The 20,438-nt window shown below is 54.2% G+C and overlaps 5 protein-coding genes across 5 annotated transcripts; 2 read left to right on the forward strand and 3 right to left on the reverse strand.

Annotated features, from left to right (window-relative positions):
* Nucleotides 1–319: 319 nt before the first annotated feature.
* On the reverse strand, nucleotides 320–1,786 carry CPAR01_05135 (uncharacterized protein; the record flags this gene model as incomplete). Its single annotated transcript, XM_060489414.1, has 1 exon — nucleotides 320–1,786. One exon carries the CDS (start codon nucleotides 1,784–1,786, stop codon nucleotides 320–322), a length of 1,467 nt encoding a protein of 488 aa, XP_060350880.1.
* A 7,696-nt stretch (nucleotides 1,787–9,482) lies between these two features.
* Nucleotides 9,483–12,922, forward strand: CPAR01_05136 (uncharacterized protein; the record flags this gene model as incomplete). The annotated part of the gene is made up of 2 exons (XM_060489415.1): nucleotides 9,483–9,958; nucleotides 10,090–12,922. 2 exons carry the CDS (start codon nucleotides 9,483–9,485, stop codon nucleotides 12,920–12,922), a joined length of 3,309 nt encoding a protein of 1,102 aa, XP_060350881.1.
* Nucleotides 12,923–14,349: 1,427 nt separating this feature from the next.
* CPAR01_05137 (phosphoglucomutase/phosphomannomutase domain-containing protein) lies at nucleotides 14,350–16,022 on the reverse strand (the record flags this gene model as incomplete). The annotated part of the gene is made up of 2 exons (XM_060489416.1): nucleotides 14,350–15,210; nucleotides 15,261–16,022. The coding sequence occupies 2 exons, from the start codon at nucleotides 16,020–16,022 to the stop codon at nucleotides 14,350–14,352; spliced, it is 1,623 nt and encodes a 540-aa protein (XP_060350882.1).
* Nucleotides 16,023–17,131: 1,109 nt separating this feature from the next.
* On the forward strand, nucleotides 17,132–18,898 carry CPAR01_05138 (crossover junction endonuclease MUS81; the record flags this gene model as incomplete). The annotated part of the gene is made up of 1 exon (XM_060489417.1): nucleotides 17,132–18,898. The coding sequence occupies one exon, from the start codon at nucleotides 17,132–17,134 to the stop codon at nucleotides 18,896–18,898; it is 1,767 nt and encodes a 588-aa protein (XP_060350883.1).
* Nucleotides 18,899–19,449: 551 nt separating this feature from the next.
* On the reverse strand, nucleotides 19,450–20,233 carry CPAR01_05139 (riboflavin synthase; the record flags this gene model as incomplete). Its single annotated transcript, XM_060489418.1, has 2 exons — nucleotides 19,450–20,117; nucleotides 20,203–20,233. The coding sequence occupies 2 exons, from the start codon at nucleotides 20,231–20,233 to the stop codon at nucleotides 19,450–19,452; spliced, it is 699 nt and encodes a 232-aa protein (XP_060350884.1).
* Nucleotides 20,234–20,438: the final 205 nt, after the last annotated feature.

The following is a 20,438-nucleotide window of genomic DNA, read 5'->3' on the forward strand; positions in this document are numbered from 1 at the left end:
GGATTTCCACCCCCTTTTTTGAATTACCCCCAACCCCCCCCTGCCTCCTAACCACCCATTCCCGCCCTTGAGAAACGCCAGGCTCGCCTTGAAATGCTTATCTCGCGATGGAATCTGTAGAAAAAAACCCTCCTCTTTTTCCTCTTATGCTCGTCTTCTTCTATCTGTCTATATGGCAGCATAGTATAACTCAATGCAAGAATATCAGGGTATGACTTCTCTCAACCCCGCTCCTCTCTCCGACCTCTCTCCCTCTATTTTTACCTTTTCCTGTCTCACTCACGCGCATAAAGAACCCCCTCGCCGCAATAGATACCTCTCACATACCCCCCGGCCCATGCGTAACCCAATCCTCAATCGTATCCTTGCCGCGAAACACGACGCCCATCATGACGGTAAACTCGTCCACCTCCCTCGGGTCCGCCAGCGCCAGCAGGCCCGAAAAGTCCATCCGCCCAACCCACCACGCCGTATCGCCCTCCCGGGACCGGTTCCACCGCTCCGCCGTGGTAGCGGCCCACAGACGTGCCTGTGCCGTGAAGCTCATGTCCGCGAGACCGAGAGGGTGGTGATGATGATGTGGGGGCTGGTGGCCACCGCTGCCACCACCACCACCCCGTCCTCCGCCGCCGCCGCCGGTGTGATGTTGTTGTGTTTGTCCGGGCCCTCCTGTTGTGCCCGCGCCGCCAAGTTTACTGCCGTATCCGCCACTACCGCCGCCGCCGCCACCCTGTTTCGCCGTAGAGTACACCGCCCTAACAAGATGAGCCATGGCGAGTACCCGTCGGATCGATTCCGCCATCAGCCATCGCCGCCAGGCGGCGTTGAGCTCCTCCTTTGTGAGGCGGGCGCCGGGGGTATTGGAGCGCGAGTGATCCGGCGAGAGGTCGTGTTGCGGGTACGATCCCGCCGACGAAGAGGGCTGCTGGTGCTGCGGCGGGATGTGCGAGTCCGACATGACGCTAGACGACGACGGCATGGCTTCTTCGGCCGAGAAGACGCCGGTCCCGACGCGGGCTTGGAGAGCCGACGTCCACGTCGCCAGTAACGGCTCGACCGAGTCCGCGAGGACGCGCTGGCGGATGTCGCCGTCGAACCAGCGCATGATCTGGTACATGACCAGCGCCTGTAACGAGGCAACCTGCTGCGGCAACGTCCACGCCGCCTGCTCGGGGACGTAGAGCAGCGCCGTGGCTTTTGCTTCCACGACGCCGAGAACCAGCGCCGCGTTCTCGTCGTTTTTGGCGGCGTACGCCGCGCACGCGCAGAAACAGTCCTGGAGCACGGGGGGCAGGCCGTCGGCCCCGTTCGTGGTGGGCAGGTAGAGCGCCGGGTGGATAAAGGGGGCGACGCCGTTCTGGCTTACCCACCGCCGAGGATAGGACCGAAACTGTTCGCTGCAGTACATGACTGCGTCTCGCGATAGGCAGTCGCTGGTAGGCGCCATAAGAGAAGGTGACGGTGTTGGCGCGGCCGCCGGGGCGTTGTTGTAGTATAGGGCCCACGAGTTGTCAGTCTCAGGGACAACGGGGACGGGCATGATATTGTGAAGGGAGTCAGTCGGCGTGCCCGCGGAGCCGCTTAGGACGTCTGTGAAGAAGTTGAAGTCCGCCGCTGCCACAGCGGCTTCGAGTGACGGGTAGTTGCAGTCTTCGAACCCCTTTTGGGTGCACCGGCCGCACCGGGGAAGCCGTTGGTCGCAGCGGCGCTTCGCTTGCTGACACGCAGTACAGGCGCGGCGCCGGGTCGATATAAGGGGTGATGAGGCACTCGACTGACCCGACATGGTGGTCGAGTCGGCAGCCCACAGAACGACTTGGTGGTGTGTGGCTTCTGGTGTTAAGTTTGAGGTATGTTGGGGCCGGGTTGATGCCGAGTAATACGCGGTGGTATATTGGGCCGTGTAAGAGCACTGAGATGTAAAGTGCTTGCGTCTGATTGTCTCGTTATCGGTTCTCTGGTTTGCTGTGCAGTATTGCTGGCGAGCAAGCCACGATCACGACGGTGGAGTGACAACGACTCTGGCGTAAACGTTGTTGGCGTCCCCCCCTTTTGCCTGGCTTCGATTTGACCACTGACAGTTTGAGCAGCAGCCGGTCTCTTTGCCCTACAGTATTGCTGTTCCGGTAGGAACGGGAAAGTTGTCACCGGTCCGGAGCGGTAGCGGGAACGGTTGCGGCTCTCCGCTTTTGGGACGAGTGGAACTCCGCAGCGGGCAACGGGCTTCCGCGTTGCTGGGTTTTCCAAGGGGCAGGACAGTGGTGATCACCCGGCTGGTCTTTTCGGTTCGGGCGGTGCTCCGCTGTTGGTTGCTGGACATGATGAGGGAAATCCGGAGCCTCTTTTCTCGATGTGTTCTGGGCCGCCGCCGGCCGCTCTCCTTATATGGGGAGGAGGAGGCGGGATACGGCTTTCTTCCCCTCGCGACGAGCTCACTCTTCCACACGAGAGCCACAAGCCGGAGAGAATCCTGCTCGATGGTCTCGATGGATCGAGAAGACACGATTATTGCTCGCCCGACTCAGCTAAGCATTTGTCTCTCAACGCTAGTATCCGGTGGGCTGGCCTTGCTCGTTAAGTCATCGAACGTCGCCCGTGAGTAAGCGTGCGTAAGAGATGGACGGGAGGATGGGACCTTCTCCCGACTCGACAAGGAGAAAAGAAGGAGAGGAATGTCAGTGGAAGAGACCGGTACAGTGGTTGTGTGCGCGACGAGTTGCCCTGATGCCTCGACCCAGGTAGTTCCCACTCCAGCAGAAGGGGAGGGGTGGGAGCTATTTGGGTACCTCGTCAGGTGGTGTGTCAGCTAGTTACCGGGAGCCAGCAAACGAGATCTGGGGCGATGGGGACATGCAGATGAATTTGAGTTATCCTGCATGTTCCTTCGTGGTGGCCGGTATTGAGCTCAAAGAGTTCTGGTAACGGCCTCAACGGCGTGGACGCAAGTCAGTGTTCCCGTACCGTGTGCGAACTGTTTTCCAAATGAGGCAAACATCTTACATGACAACTCCCGGTGAGGCGAGATACCTCCAAGTGTAGCGTACTTTTTGCTGTTCGGTTTTGCCTCTTCAACTGCGCAAAGGCACGCAGCTTATCTGCATAGGCAAATGCTTCAAAGAAAATACAGCCATCACCGCCTTGGTCCGGCGCCAGTACCAATACGGCGACCCTGGTCGGTGGACGACGAACGAGAACGCAGACCGCACATCCACCCTCGTCTGCAGACACGAGGTCTGGCGTCTCCCTTACCCCCTCCCCGGCATTTCCCATCAAGCCATTGCGTCACATAATCATCCCCGTCGCCTACGGCAATGTATGTGGTAAGCACCTCAGGACCTTCTTACCATTTTGACACTCAGCCTTACGAAGCACGTCGATGTAACTTATTGCCATGCTCAGAGGCTCTTCCTGGTCGCTCCGTCTTTTCCCAGGATAGAGTGCGGAACATAAAAGTTGCATGACTTGAGATACAAGAGTTGAGAAGAGCCTACAGAGTACCATGAGTTAGTCTGGGCATCTCAGCAACAATTTGGCCGTATGATCTGCATTCGTGGTGAATATGATCAAATAGCAGCCATACGTCCCTCAAGGCCTGCAAGCTGACGGTTTCTGTCAGAGCTGCCGATGAGCATACAGCAACGGATGAACGCCATCATCAACGGCTGAGACTGTATCGTCTCATGGCAATGCCGGACACGGGGAAATGTGACGTGGTTGAGGCTATTTCGGCCAAAAGAGTCTCGTCTTTGGCCGCTAGCCAGCGCCCAGGGTCTGCAACGACGCGGGCAGCCAACCTCGTATTCGACCTCAGAGCCCTAATAGCCCCGAACACCAAGCCCTGACAACAGGCAACAGAATAAAAATCCGGAAACCTCATGTCTGGTTTCTTACTGTTGTGCGGTCAATTGCCGGCTAATGCGTCTCCCGCCACTTGACTTCCTCTTTCATCGACAGCTATCACCGCGGCCACATTTCGGCAATTAGCGTCAGCAGCATGGACGAGTGAGACTGGTCGGTTCGTAAAGTAGTGGCATTAAACCACGCCATCAAAGACCGTTTGTTGCTCCTCAGCAGAAGAGATTGTAGAGAGAAAGAGACCCCGTGATCGAGTTGCTGCTGGCTCTCCCTGGTTAGAGTTGTTCGATGTTGAGTTCCCGGAGTGCGGTAGTGACACTATCTTTAGAACAGAACAACGCTTGTCAGGTGGGGCCATGGACTCGACCCCAACTCTGCAGCAAAGCTATGCCTTTCTCGCTCTGCCCAAAGTCGAACGGCGATGATCTCGTCACGGGAATGGAAAACAGCTTCAAACTTCTCTGCTTTCTCCTCGACGCAGTCGCTCTCTCTAGTCTCATGAGACGCCCGCCTCCTTTAGTCTTTTCCCGCCACAAAGCTTGGCTGATGCTTCCTGTTGTCTGCAGACGACTGTCCTGGCGATACCCCTTTTGCGAAACGACATCGCATCCGTTTCTTTTGCCTTCCTCGGTGGCGCGCTGAACCCCGCAATGTGCAATCGACTCGGCGTAGACTGCTCTCCAAACTTTAGAGATATTTCAAAGTCTCTGAAATCATTAGATGAGGAGCGTTCCGGAGCCGAAATTCCGAGTTCTACTACTAGGCAAAATTATCGAACAGATTGCCAACTTAAGGATACCCCTTTGGAGCCTCAGAAACCTAATCGACCATGATGTCTGCAATTTGGTCTTGATTGGTGAGGCTCTGAAAACAGGGGGTCATTGATAAAACGTTTCCGGGGCCCGAAATGCTTCTCAACTTGTTTTTGTAGTGCAAGCTATTGGCTTTTCGCCCATCTGCTCGCTCTCGAGTTGCAGTGTGGCAATCGCAAAGTCTGAGATGAGCATTCTTGCTCTGCGGGCACCCCTGAGTAGTGTATGTCCACCCAGTCGGAGAATGTCGTTCCTCGAGATATGTGTGCTTCGATCGCAAGCCCTAAAGCCAGTTGGATTCGATGTCCCAAGCCGCAAGATACCACAATTGTCTCGTGTATCTAGTCCTATTAGACGCAATCGCGCGGGTTACCTTCGCGATCCTTTGCGGACTAAATGGTGAAGATGCCATAATCTTTTCTTCGTTAGGAGGGTGGTCTACAAATTGGAGCTGACAGGCTACAGCAATCAGTAGGGTGGCAGCTTGAGATTTTCAGCCTCAAACACGCCTCGGCTAAGGATTGATCGAGAGTTGCTGGTCAAATGCAGCGGATGGTAACTCATAGGTCGATTGTTTCGCTGATTTAGACTCAGCAACTTGACCTGGAGCCTTGGCAGTTAGATACCTGGTGGAATATCCGAAGTGCAATTTGAGGCCAAGGCCGGCTTGAGGGCCCAGTGAGGCGGTGCCGCCCACATCAATATTGGTTGATGATTAAGGAAATGAGTATCTTGACATGCCGTGGAGCCTGGAGCACACTGGCTAGGATAGCGGTTGCCAGGATGTACGGATTATACACTCCCGAAATAGCCGCCAACATGGGCGTGGCCGGTTGTTATGTCCCCCTTTACACATGGAGGCCAAGTCTTTATAATACGAAGTCAAGCCTCCTACCCATCGACCCGAATTGGGAGGTTGTAGCGGACGTTATTGGCATCGCCGTGGTGATCATTGCCTTGGATGTTCGGACGGGAAAGCACACTAGACTAGCAATCACCGACTAAGCAGCCGCATCCTTCGCAACAAATCTGGAGATCGTGATAAACCCTGCTGTCAATTTGGACCAATGGAGGCCGGAGCACGTCAAGGAAATATCTGGGGGAAAGACCCCGCTGTCCATTGCCCGTTCTTCGCGCCAATTCGTACGGACCGATTGCGAGAGAGAGCGATTGTCTTTGTATCCATCACTTTTCTGTCAACGTTGTGAAACAAACACAATTGAATATACTGATAGCTGCGACGTGGAAATGCGTCTACATGGGCAGTCGCTAATTCCGATTCATATTGTCGCGTAGTGTTTCGTCCTTAGACAACCATAACATAGTTTGGAGAAACCGAGTTGATTTCGCTGAGGGAGACTTAGAGCCCAAAGACCGAGGTTCCACTAGCTCTCAGAGGCCATGGTCTCACGGTGACCGAGATCTGGTGAAGGGTGTGGTGAGAGCGATCGCGCTCCTGATCTGAAAGTTGAAAGAAGTTGAGAACAAAGGCAAGATATCTTGTGAGGGCTCGATTCTCATTCGACACGCTTCGAACCGGGGTTCGACACACCAAGATGCGTGTCCCTTGCGCTAGTCCATTTTGAACAAGTATCGTTTCTGGACCGGTGGCCAATGGGGAGATTGCAAGCTTCAGGGGAAAATTACAGAGTAATACTCTGCAGGCGCCAAAGCATATTACAGCGCCTCCACGGACCACAACCCCTATGGGATCCCATCGTGTGATCTGGTACAGATCTTGGGGGAACGATATGGTGGCCGAGTGACCAATCGCCAGAGTGCATGGCGCCAAAGTTAGATGGGGATTGCTTATTTGCCATCGATGTTGAACGGGAAGCGGCATTGGGGGTCGCTCAGCTGCACGATCTGCGAGACGATGCTAGCTCCGTCACGCGAGGTAAGGCAACTATCGCACGAGCCTAGTTGTAGGCGTCTCGCTCTCGTGCTGAATTTCGTGCATGCAGCATGGCTGTGTGGTTCCAAGGGTTTGAAGTTGAAGTTGTCGAACTCCCGGGTGATCTTCTGATCAGAAGCCATGGAAGCTTGACTGCTTGTCTGGGTCTCGGTGGCGGCTGGGCGGAGTGTACAGCTGTTGCAACCCTCTTGCCTGGCTTGAGTCCAAAGACAAACTCTGACTAGTCATCGTGTGGTGCAAATAGCACGAGCAGACTGAAGCATGTGTTCGAACGAATAGAGTGGGCACGTCTGTGCAGTGGATGCCATAAGTTGCCATTCTAGGCTAGATGACAGGGACCCGAGCTGCCGACGTTGACTTTTTGACGGGTATCCAAACTCGAATCGGCGTCCAAACTGGTGGTAGTAGAGCATGAAGTGAGTGGTAGAGGCATGATCTTGTCTGTGTGTTTGCCCCCGGTTGGTGGTAGAAGTGACCAGGAATGGGTTGAACCTTCGAGGTAAGGTAACCCTGAGTGGGATCCGGAGAACCGGACGAGGCCGTTTGCAACTTTGTGATGGCGAAGAGAGTCAGTTGAGTCTGAGCGGCGAGGCGAAAATGAGGCTGGAGGTTTGACAAGACGAAGACGGGGAGTGTCCTGGGCAGAAGCAAGCCTGACGGTTTCAATGTTTCGACGACACGCACGAAACATTGGCAGAAGAAGGAGAAAAAAAAAAAGCCAAGACCAAGTAAGGTGATGTTGGTTTATTCCCTCGCGTGTGCGGCAAGCAGGCTGAGTTCTGACTTTGGCATCTCTATGGTCAGCGTTTTAACCAGGAAGGCTAATCGGGTGGGAGTTCATCGGCATCGCTGTCGTTATTTGGCTTTCTTGTCGTTGTGTCGGGTAGCGGACCGAAACACAAGACGAGTCGGCATTGTTGTCAAAGATGGCAATGGCAGTGACACGATGCGGGTTGAGCGTGGTTTGGCAGCCGAGTGACTCGAGTCGAGTTCGGGTGGCTGCGAAGTGAGGTGGAGAAAATTGATCGGTGATCGGAAAGTGCGAAGAATTGTTGGAATGGGGCATGTGTGGGCAGCCTGCATGATATTGGTAAGATGAGGTCAGCTTGGAGATATGTTTGTGAGAATTGATCATCACAATGCATGCAGCAAGAAAGTATGGAAGGACGCAAGGCACGAAGGGAGGCTCCTCCCAGAGGCTCTGCTCTTTCAAGTTTTCTTTCATTTGGTACCGTCAGGGAAGCACAGACAGTGAAAATCATCGTATGTACTCGTATGCTATAGGCGGGCAGGGACAGGTGCGTCCAGTCTGCGGATGTGAGAGGCCGGATACTACCCGCAAGGTACCGCAAGGCAGGGCAAGCCGTGGATGTGCAGGCGGAAGCAAGGAAGGAGGTTATCATGGGAAAGAAGCGATTAGCAGCCGTGCCATGGCTGAACCTTGAATGACAATGAGTGACAGTGTGTCAGTGACAAGGGAAGGACATGAGGTGGACAGAGCTTCAGACTCAGGTCCCAGACCAGACTGATGGAACTGTGACTGTGCGCGCGTGGGTACGGAGTAGGTACGCAGTAAGTGAGTTTGCGCGTTTGTGTGTCGTGTGCGTGGGTGCGTGGGTGCTGGCTGCCAGCCTGTCACGCCGCGTGGAGGCGGCGAGGCGCTGACAGAGAAGGTGCTTCACATAGTACAGTACATAGAGTCTGGACAGGGAGGAAGGAGAAAAGAGTGGAACACCTTCCCAAGGATGGATGGATGAGAAAGGAATACGTACCGATTCACCTGATTGGGCGGGGCTAGCGCAGGAGGCTAAAATTGCTCCTGTTCGAATTCGTCGAAAAAACGGTTGTCTCACCCCTGCCGCCGACCAGGGGCGCTAGAGCAAGGTACCAACGCTGCTCCTTGCTGCTCCTGGATCCGCCCAGGATGTTTCCTCTGTGTCTGAATGTCGCGAACCAGGCCTCCCATTCGACCATTGGTCAATTCACCTTCCACGAGCCATGGTACCGCCGTGCCACAGGACGCATCTAACACCTTCTACCTGCCTTGGGGAAAGGCGGATGGATACTCTTCTACAAGTCCACATGGGCGCTTGTCCAAGTTCGATCTTCTCTTCATTTGCTGATTGCTTGTATGCTTTGTTCTAGACTGCCATTGGGAAACGGCACAGGAGCACTCTGCACAGCAAGATGAAGGCCTATCGAGAGTGCAATAGCCAGTCGCATTGCACAACGCCCACCTACCCTCTTGTGACTCTCGCGTCTAATCGGCACGACGGCACCTCACGAAAGTCTTCTTCGCGGTACCTTCCCTTAAGACCTTCCGACCTATTTCTCGCCCGCCCATGTCCAAGGTCAAGTACGGAGTACCTCCTCCGTGCCTACCTACCTACCTATCCACAAAACCACACACAGCACGATCCTCCTCCCAGATCGATCCATTCTGCCCAGCAAACTCCAAAAAGAAGAAGACGTGCAAGTTTCGGCCCCAGCACCCATCGTGTCATGGATGTCACGTACGGTTCCAATATCAGTGGCCCCGGGGTTGCTGGGGCGAACCATCTCCAAGCGCCCAAACGGGAAATGGCGCCAAAGCAGAAGCGCTACGCTGCAACTACTGCCCCACACCATCTCCAAGGGTCCCTGTGCGCGAGCATGGCCCCTTTTTGGCCAGTCGCCGTCTGCGATCCCACCCTGCGGCCTCTTCCACCATTTGCCCTCCCAAAAATCCCCCCAATACTGTTCCATTTCCTCTTTTTGCCCTTCCTTTTTCCAAATGGACAACGAGCTTGGTCTCGAATATCTCTTGCTGCCTCCCAACTTGGCTCCAGAGATAAGCCAGAGTAAGACACTTATGAACAGAGACAGCCACCGCCGCTCAGATCTCGACCCTAATCATAATCATGGCGGCCCGCGACCCTCGCCCACCTCATCTCAACCTTCACCTCGAACGCCCTCCGAGAGCCACGGGAGACCCTTCAAATTCTGAGACTCTTAACGCTTCATCTGATGACCTCCGTGGACGCCCACCCTACCGCGACCCCAACCGCCCTGCAACCTCACCTTCTCCCTCGCCTGGTCGTACCAGATCGCAGACTCTGCCCGTCCAAGTCATCACGCCTACCTTCAATCCCGCCAAGGCGATCAAGCGGAAGCCTCTCTCCTCGACAGCTTCTCAATTGGCTGCCAGCTACGGTACCGGCTCTGGTTCCAGTACCCCGTCTATACTGTCACCTTCGGCCTTTGCCGCCCCTGAAACACGTTTCTCGAGATCCTACTCTGTCGACAGCCCTACCCTCTATGAGTTTTCCGATAGCAACAACAGCAACGTTCGCCCACTCTTCGCGCCACCAGCTGCTCACCAGAAGCTTGACATACAGTGAGTCCGAACCCTTTGCCTTTTCGTCCAACTTGGCTCGACCTCTGCTGGGTCGTCCCTCCCTCGACTGCCGGGAAACGACTCTTTCGGTACCAACAGCAGCTAACCGGACTTTGACCTCTTGCAAGCAGACCCCCACCTACCGACCTGGCAGACGACGCGGCTTACTTTGCTTCACGAAACAACCCAAGCACCAACCTTGCATCCCCTCAAACAAAACCTTCAGACGGCCTGTCAGAGCCTGCCTTTTTGACCTCCGACGTCACCCCAACCTTTTCTCCGAGGCTACCGAAAGCGACACCTCAGCCGATCATCGAGGAAGAGGAGGACACGGACGAAGATTCCGAGTCAATTTACAGTCACAACACTAATGACAACTCTATCATGTCCATACCCGCTTCCAAACCTACTCCTCCCCATCTGAATCTATCAACGGATCGAGACAACTCTTCGCAAACAGTCACCACAGTCCTGGAGCTCAGACAGTCACTCACGCCTACTACATCAACTCCCACTCCCTCGATCAACAAGCCTCTTCCCAAATCACCAGGCTCTTCCAAGCTAGCCAACTTCTTCGGCTGGGGTTCTTCGCCGTCACCTTCGACGACAGAGTTCTCCTCTCTCTCATCGCCTCTTAATTCGCCTCGACGAGCTACTCTGACAGATGACACCCCTCTCACAACTGGAGTTCCGTCACTGCTGCCAGAACCTCGAAAAGGGAATGCGACACCAACAAATGCGCTTGGATATTGCGAATCAAATTTATACACACCACCGCCTTCCTCCTTAGCCCCATCCCTACAAATCGAAGAGATGGAGGACGAACTGAAGGCCATCAGTGCCGAACTGGCATCGTCCATTCGGCGCGAGATGGATCTCGAGGATCTCGTCGATAGGCTTCAGTCCGAGATCAACAACCCACAAGCCTCCGGCAGGAGGACTAGCGATTACTTTTCCGACTCTGGATATAGCTCTGCCAAGTTTAGCGAATACGACCAGAGCAAGGAAGAGGTCGAAAAGATTCAACGTCGTGCAGAACAAGAGAAGGCTTCGATGCGACTGGAGCTGACCAACAAGTTGCAAGATGAACGGTCACGAAGAAATGAGTTGGACCAGCAGATCAAAGAACTGGCAGAGAAAGCTTCACAGGTGGACGTTGCCCAGATCAACAACGAGGATACTAACAATCGTCTTCGAGACTTGGAGCACACATGTGAGGATCTCCGCCGCAGGCTTGGAGAGGAGGTGCAGGTGAAGTCTAACTTCGAAGACCTGCTCTCAGTCCTCAAGGTTGAGCTTCAGAGCACTACGAATGAGCGAGACAACCTTCGCGACGAGATCGTACCCCAGTTGAAATCAAAGCTTGATGGCCTTGAAGCTGAAGCATCTGAGTATGCCAATCTCACCTACGAATCATCCAAGATGCAGCAAGAGTTGGAAGTCTTGAGACAGGAAAACAAAGCTCTCAAGTCTTCCGGACCATCGCCACAGCCAGAGACTCGCGCCCGCAGTGCAACCAGCAGCTCGACTCGCCTTGCCCGTTCTAGCTCAGTAACGGCTATGCCATTCATCCTTCAAAAGGCGCCGTCGGGCTTGGGACTGACCAGGTCAAACACCGTTAAGTCAGGCGTGACCGAATCTCGAGAGCAGCTGTCGGAGCGCTTGAAGGACGTCGAGGCCCAGAGAGACGCTCTCCACAACGCATTGAAGAGCCTTCTCGAACGTCAAGAATTTCAAAATCGGGAAAATGAGAAGAAGATCAAGACCTTGGAGGTTGAGCGAGAGAGACTGATGGTGACGTCTCCACGACAAGCTGGCTTCGCCAAAGATATCTCCAACCTGAGGGTTGAGGTCAATGTATTGCGTCGCCGTGCTGACGAGGCGGCCGAACAGAAGTGGCAAGTGGAGAAGGGCCTCGCTGGCCTTAAGATGGATCTCGATCGTGCTGAGGGTGAAGTCGCTGCACTCCGTGGACTGTTGAAGGAGAAAGATATTCTCATTCCCCCGTCGATGGCTCGCGGCAGCACCTATGAATCTGCGTCTGTTCCTGTAACTTCGGAATCTTTGGAGGCTGCCTTCCAGGATTTGCAACTTGCTTACAAAGACTCCCTCCTCAAGATCAAGGATCTGGAAAGCAGTGGCTCTATGGTTGTAGGAGACGAGGCTACGAGACTGGCTCTCGAGAGGCTAGAGGCATCCCTGACGTCCGCCGTCTTCGAGCGCGATGCGGCGAAGGAAGAAGCCTCGGCTTACAAGGATCAACTGGAGAGCTTGGCGGGCAGCGAGGTGGCACACCTTGAGAGCGAGCGCGCTCTTGCTGATGAGCTCCGTACGTCTGCTCAGCGCGTTGAGGAACTCGCCTCCCAAGTTCAGAACCAGCTGTCCGTGAACTCTGAGCTCCGCCAGCGCCTCGCGGAAGCCGTTGCTCGTGGCGATGCCGACCGCAAGGCTAACGCCGACCGCATCACACGCCTGCAAAGTCGCCTCAAGAATCTGGAGGAGCAACTGCAAGCTGCTCAGATCTCATCCGAGGAGCGCGTGGCTCGGCACGAGGAGCAATTGAAGGAGCTGAAGGACGCACAAAGCATTCAGCTGCGCCGTATGAGCCCTTCGCCCGGTGCCAGCGGCATGCGCTCTCCTCGCAAGTCGAGTCTCAGCCCGATGCCATCGCCAATGTTCCCGCGATCGCCCCGTCTCATGCCGAAGCAGTCCGTCGAAGACGAGACGCAGATCGAGAGACTGCGGGTTAAGGTCGTTGAGCTGGAGACAGCACTTACGGTTGCCGACTCGGAGATGCAAGATGTCATTGCCCGCATGAGTACTGCTCAAATCGAGGTTTTGACGCTGCAGGAGGAGCGCGAAGCCGCGCGACGTGAGACGAGACGTATCCAGCAAGAGTTGGAAAAGGAGAGAATGAAGGCGTTCGAAGACCGATTCAAGACGCTCGGCAGCTCAGTTCAATGATATAATCGGGCGACTCGGCTCGGATAGGGGTTGGTGCCACGGCATAACACTGCCTCCTATACCCGTCATCAGTATGCGGCGCGCCTCGTTTCAGGATGAGCACCTGGGCCAGGACACTCCCTCGACACCTCTCCAGTTTTCGCACCGCACGCACTCGAAACTTGATATATAGGTCACCAACATGGTGGCCGCATTGCCTCCTGCGAAAAGGAGCAAACCATGCATTGGGATAGCGAAGTGCGCATCGATCACTTACATCGACTTTTTCTTTGAATTTTTTTGTTTTGGGCGGGTATCGGAGCACCATCATCTCTGGGATGAGGCAGTGTGCCATAATTCCCCACAGAATGGGTTCCCTCTTTTTTGGAGGTGCTACACAAAGCACCGTTGACGGCCGAAAGCTACAGCACATGATATATGTCTCGCCAGTCTGCAGACATCTCTCTATACCTCTATTATATATACTTAGTGGGGCGGTTCAAGCACGGAAGTGTTTGTGTAATGTGTTTATCTAGTTCATGTCTTCTACTTTTGCCCTGTTTGCTCTTGGATGTCCTTTTGCAAGGTTTCTTTGGGTTAATTGGTATGAGGCTAGAAATGTACAAACAAGAAACAGAATAATCGAAAGGGGGGGGGGGGTGTGGTTATTGAAGAGGAGAAATCAGTGGAAGAAGAACAAAGACCAAAGCGGCCTTGCCATGAGAGAATGGAAAAGGGTTCGATGACGGCAAGCGTCAAGGGTTGCGAGGATGCCTATGTATGATAGAGAAGAATTGACGACTTGAATCGTACAGACCTTGACCCGTCTTTGCGTGACTTGTATGGAACGCACTCTTCCAACTCCATCATGAATGATATAGGCTGGCCTTTCATCAGTGGTTGGCCTTGGTGTGGTGGTGGTGGTGGTTAGCGAAAGCGAAGTCGGTTCAGGTGGTGGTGCATTGAGATGATCCCGACGAGCTGGAGAGGATTGCCACACCAAACGGGCGGGCCGCGAGAATCAACGTTGGATCCTCAAATCGGGTACTCCGGGGCAGGGAGACCCCGGGGGTAATGCATGAGGCCACAGCCAACCATCTAGCTTGTATGTCTTTTGCTTCCTACTTTCTTCTTTTTGTCTTTCTGTAGGTAAATATAAGCTGGTGAGTGACTTAATCCAGTTACAATCCAGTCACGTTTTTGAAGATAAAGATCTAACGGGTGATGTGCTGCGCTTCTTTTGAGTAGGGAAAGACTAGGGATATCAAATGTCTCGTTTTCTGTTCGTTTCATCACTTTGGGCAGCTTCCAACTTGTAACCAGTCCGCTCTAGCTTTTACGAAATCCGCCGTAATTTTGGTCCAAGCAATGTGGCAAGTAGTCCAATCATCAACTGTCCTCTATCGTGAAAAGCGCATCGTTGCTCCTTTGACAGATAGGCGACTTGCCTACAGTCCGCCATACTGCTTCACAATACCCGCGACCTTGTTGGCGAGTTCATCAGCCTCGGAGCGAGTGGCTGCTTCAGCGTACACACGGCAGGCGTTCTCGGTACCGCTGGCGCGAGCGAAGGAACGAGCGCTGGTGTACTTTCTAACACACTGATCAATCTCGTCCTGAGCTCCCGCAGGATGGCTAAGGCGACGCTCGGCATCCGTGGTCTGGAAAGCATCTTTGTTACCAACCTCAACACGGACCAAGCGATTGGGAAGATCCGAGTAGGTTGAGGCCCAGTCCTTGAGAGTCCAGCCCTTGTGAGCGAGAATCACCTCCACCATCAACATATCTGACAGCGCATCACCAACGGTCTGGTTGATGAGGTTGCCAACGGCGGCAAGGGTCTCGAGGGCATCCTTCTGTGCGGGGGACTGGGGCTTCGTCTCGCTGAAGGCACGCATAGCATCTTGGCTGAAGATGACAGTGCCGTGACCGTTGGCCTCGAAGTAGGGACCGATGTCGAATTTGAGAGCAGCATGGTGCAAGTGCTTAACGCCAGTGGGCGTGCAAACGACGGGCAATCCGAGATGCTTCTCAATGTAGTTGGTGCTAGCACCGTTGGCATAAGCAGTCTGAACGACGCCGATGCGCAAGTCCTTCTCAAGGCCGGCAGATCGAACCAGATCGCCAATGAAGGAAGCAGCCAAGGTGGATATCCGGTCGCCGTCGAGCATGAAGAAGCCGGTGTCCGGGTCGGTGTAGTAGTAGATCAAGCGGTCGGCGTCACCGTCAAAGGAGCAGTAGCGAGCGCCCGGGATGGGCTTGGGAGAAGCAGGGGCGCGCTGCTTGGTCTTGACGAAGTCTGCACCACACTGCACAAGTCAGCTAAGGCACAGAGTGGTACGGATGCAATGCAACTTACGTCGAGGTTGAGGACCTCGGGGCGAAGAACATCATCGTTCACAACCTTGACGTCGAAGCCAGTGACGTCCTTGGGGACGTGCTTCAGGAACTCGGTCAACTTGGGACCACCAACGCCATTGGAGCAGTCGATGGTCAACTGGCCGTCAACCTTGCGACCCTTGAGAGCCTTGACAAAAGCGTCGGCAAACTTCTCGTAGTATCCAGTCTCGCTGACCTTGCCATACGACTGCGGCGTGCCCTCGGTGTTGACGCATCGGGTGAGGTAGTGGAGCTGGGGAGTGGTGAGGATCTTGTAGTCGGTGTACTCAACGCCGGTGGCCTCGAAGGAATCGGCCAGAGCAGCGACAAGCTTGTGGCCCGAAGGGCGGGTGTCTCGACCGTAAACGACGCGGGCAGGATCGGATAGGTTGATGCGGAGCTGGGAAGCCAAGGCCTTGTAATTGTCGACAAGTTCCTGGTCCGAGGAGCTGTTGACAAGCTTAGTAGCATACGACTCCCACTCCTGCTCAAGCATGTCTCCCATGGGGTCAACAATCTTGACGCCATTATCGGCAGCGGGATTGTGGCTAGCTGTGATCATGACACCAATAGCCTGGCCATTGAGCTTGCGACTACGGAGGCCGGAAAGCAGACCGACACGGAAAGTGACACCGTCAAGGAGATCAGCCTTCATCCGGAACCCCGCAGTGCCATACTTGAAGGTGTGGTTCGGCACGATGGGGTGCTTTTGCGAAGCGGCGATGATCTTTTCGTCCGACATGACGGGCTGTGGACTCAAGCGAATGGCTATGGGTGAACGAGACAATTTCAAAAGAGATTCAACGTGTTGGGAAAGCGATGGCCAGGGTGGATGAAGGAGAGAAATAAAGAGGCAACGTAGTAGGTAATGGAGCTGGGGATGTTTACGAGGAAACAGTGGAGAGAAATGGAGGGCGGTAGTTTGCCAGTTGCCTACCTTACAATAAGGTGCTTGCTGACCAGGAAACTGGATGCGGTGGCCGCCATTCCAGTGTGCTGTTGCCTCCACTCATCTGTTACCTGCGTCTCTGCCAGGCTCACCTCAGCTCCCCGCCATTTACCTCATGCGAGAACAACAGCGACATTAACAGGCAGGCCCCGCCGTAGCCATTACCCGTGATGCAATCATGCAAGTCAGACTGGGCGCTGGATGGATGCAGCACACCGCAACAGGAAGGGGTGGGGTCGCAGCCCGGATTGCCCCTCCTCAGCGTTAGGTTCATGAGGGGCACTACTTACTTTTGTGACGGACCACCTAAACTGCCGCTCGAGACATATTGGCGACTTCTATTCGTCGCCATAGATATTGCCTGGTTTACTCTCTGAAGATATCTAAAGCTTCGCAGGATGTTCCCGATAAAACACGATTTGATCCTTTTTTTTTTTTTTTTAAAAAAAAAAAAATATTAATTGAAGCTATGGTCTTAGTGAAGTACCTTAATCGGCGGTTGTCACTCACTAAGCTGCACAGGAGGTGATCGGCGCCCCTCAGCCCTCAGAACGCCTGATGGCCCTGGCGCAAGAATTGGAAATCCTTTGTATAGGCACTGCCTGTCACGTGGATTCGTGATGACCACTATACGCCAAGTGCCACTGCTTGGCGTGTCTGCGCGTCGCGACTCCAACTTTCCTTCCTCTCCCGCCCTCTTCTTCGCCTCTCTCTAGCCGGCAAGGCACGCTCGGCATCCTGGTAGATAACTGCATCTTGGGGCGATTTGTTTGTTTTGGAAATCAAATTTCTCAGCCTGGCTGCATACACACCGGCAGAGATGCTCTTTTTGTCGTCCAGTTCTTGGCAATGATCTTTGACGTACCGACGCCGCAAGGAAACTCCAACATCACAGCAGCATTATGGCTGGCGAACACGAGCAATACGCCAATCCCCTGCTCCTTGATTGGGTCAAGGAGTGGCTGGATACTGCGAGAGAACGGAACATGAAGAGCACCTCCACCTATCGAAATGCCTATGAGTCTCTCAAGGCATGCCCCATCACCTTTCAGCATCCACGTCAGCTCACCCAGCTCAAGGGCTTCGGAGACAAGCTCTCTTCACGTCTGACTGATAAGCTAAAGGAGCATTGCCAGTCAAACGGTCTGCCCATGCCTAAGAATCCGCGGCTGTCCAAGGAAGACCGCACATCCCTCGGCGGCGCTGCTGATGATGACGAGCACCCTCCACCCAAGAAAGCACGCAAGGTAAAGCCTTACGTTCCAACATATCGCTCAGGCGCCTACGCTCTCTTGCTATCACTCTCCACACTGGATAAGGGTGTACAATCTGGGATAACCAAAGCCAGCCTCATAGACTTGGCTCAGGAACACTGCGACGCATCCTTCTCTGCACCTAGTGACCCTGGCAAGTACTACACGGCATGGAACTCGATGAAGACGCTCATCGAAAAGGATCTTGTTTGCGAGAAAGGCCGCCCACAGAGGCGGTACTCTCTTACCGATGAGGGATGGGAAGTTGCTGAACGCATCAAAAAGACCGCAGAAGCCAGCAGCGCAGCCGGCCATGCTACCGCAGGCCCCAGTACGCATGCCGGACCTGCCAGTGGGGTTGATCTGACCTCCATACCGTTAGATAGAGAAGCTTCGCCATCTGTCGAGCCAGTGGAACGGCCGAGAACGACATCAGAATACGAAGGCGTTGTCGCGAATGGACCAGTGGTCTCGGATGAGGCATCGTTACCAAACTTCGTCCCGATTCGGCTGGCACCTGGTTCATTTACCGTTCATCTCGCTCTTGACATCCGCGAAGTTCGAGCAGTCAAGGATCGCGACTACATGCAAGACGAGCTCACCAAAAAGGGCGTAAAACCTATAATGCGAGCTCTGGACGTCGGTGATGCACAATGGATCGCCAAATGCCACGATCCCAACGCCCTATCCCGCTTTGGCGCAGAGGGAGATGAGGTTGTGCTGGATTGGATTGTTGAGCGCAAGCGACTAGACGACCTTGTTAGCAGTATCAAGGATGGCCGTTTTCATGAGCAGAAATTCCGACTTCGCAAATCTGGAGTCAAACACGTTGTCTACATAGTCGAGGAAATTGCCTTGGACTCGGCGTATTTTTCTAAGATTGAGGAAATGGTTCGATCCGCCACTGCGTCTACACAAGTAGTTAATGGCTACTTTTTGAAGAAGACCCAGAAGATGGACGACACGATCCGGTACCTTGCGCGGATGACATTCATGCTCAAGAAGATGTACGAATGCAAGCCTCTTTTGGTCATTCCGACACCGGCCTTGACAGCACAGAACTACTTGCCGTTGCTAGAACACCTTCGGAAGAAAGAGCCTACGACGAATTACTACATTACATACGCGGCCTTTGCCTCGTTGGCATCCAAGTCGGACATGATGACCTTACGAGATGTTTACCTTAAAATGCTTATGACGACTAGGGGCATTACGGGAGAGAAGGCTTTGGAGATTCAGAAGCGGTGGAAGACACCACACGATTTCATCAAGGCGTTTCAGGAGTGCGGCTCAGGCGAGCAAGGGCTAAAGAGGAAACGGGAGATGGTTATCAGCGGTCTGCCCAATCTTGTAGGGCGCAAGAAGATTGCCAAGGCCGTCAGTCAACGGCTAGCCGAGGTCTGGGGCGATGTTTGATGATGGTTAGAATACCCCTGTTGTGAAAATACGGGAAACAATGCATAGACTCACCCACCTATCTGGGTTGACATTCACCACTCGCCCTCTATAATAACACAAAAGATATTATTCCTTCACCAAGGCCTATGGCGTGGCGGGGAATGTCCTCGTTTGAACTGCCGCGCACCCATATGTCACGAGTTCGGGTCTCGTGAAAATCCTAGCATCACTATACCTCAGGCTGGTCAGAGTCTCCTGGGATTTCGTAGGCCCCCCGTGAGGGGGTTTGAGCTTTTGTAATTTTATATGAGTTCGTTTATTTTTTCTTCGTCATTGGTCCTGAATACAGTCACTCGATTGATTCCGATTAACTGTTTTTTTGTCCCCTTGTATCGAAGCTGGTTGGGACGCGGGGGTATCACGCACCGGTTCCCCAGTTGTATATGTCGCATGGCGGCTTGTACAAATGAACGCATCTTAAACCCACTGCTTGAATGAAGTAGCTGTATAAAAGAAGCTTGTTAGATAAGTAGGAATGACGTATTCTTTTCGGCACATGTACTCTCTCCTTAAGACCTGCCACCAAGTCCCTGAGCTACGATCCGCTCAACCATTCTCTCCAACGGAGCACTGCCGGCACCGCCGAGGTACCCCGCGAGGCTCTTCTCAGCATACTTTGCCATCATGTCCACCTCAATGTTGACAGTGTCACCGGGCTTCTTGCTCGCGACAACGACCTTTTCCTGCGTGTAGCTGATCAGCATGACCTCCCACCAGCCCTCCTCGTCATTGACCTGCGTCACGGTCAGGCTCGTGCCGTCGAGCGCGACGTAGCCCTTGTAGATGATGTAGCGCAGGACGGCCTTGTCCCGCGGCGCGAAGCGGAAGGTGAGGGCGTTGCCGTCAGGGGTGACGGCCAGGATGGTGGCCGTGGTGTCGACGTGGCCCTGGACGAAGTGGCCGCCCATGCGGGTGTCGGCGCGGACGGCGCGCTCGAGGTTGGCGCGCGAGTCCTTGACCAGGGACCCGAGGTTGGTGATGCGCAGGGTCTCGGGGGCGACGCCGACCTTGAAGGAAGGGGGGCCGGAGGCTTCAAAGGACGTGACGGTGAGGCAGACGCCGTTGATGGCGATTGAGTCGCCGAGGTGGCAGTCTGAGAGGAGGGTGGAGGACTCTGGCAGAGTGATTGTGAGGGAGGTGCCTCCTGTCTCGTCGTTGGGGTTGAGCTCGGAGACGACTGAGGGTGGGATGTTAGTTGAGGGCATTCCAAGTTTGATATGTGATGAGGGGTGAGTCAAGGGTGAGAGATGAGGGGTCCGGACCTCCGATTTCTTCGACGATGCCGGTGAACATGGTTGCGTTTTTGGATGTATCCAGTCCAGTGATGATAGTCTGATACTCAATGAGTAGTGGGTTATCAGCTTACGTGAATGAGAAGTAGTGGTGATGAATTGGATGAGTGAGTTGAGCTAAGATGAGAAGTCATTGAAAGCTCTCGGAAGCCATGGACGTCTAATCTAGAGTAACCCCTCCAAGCACAATCCCCTCCCCCACTTTC

This window comes from Colletotrichum paranaense (assembly GCF_030867605.1).
Source record: "Colletotrichum paranaense strain IMI 384185 chromosome Unknown Scaffold_4.1, whole genome shotgun sequence".
In the NCBI taxonomy this organism is placed as follows: Eukaryota; Fungi; Ascomycota; class Sordariomycetes; order Glomerellales; family Glomerellaceae; genus Colletotrichum; species Colletotrichum paranaense.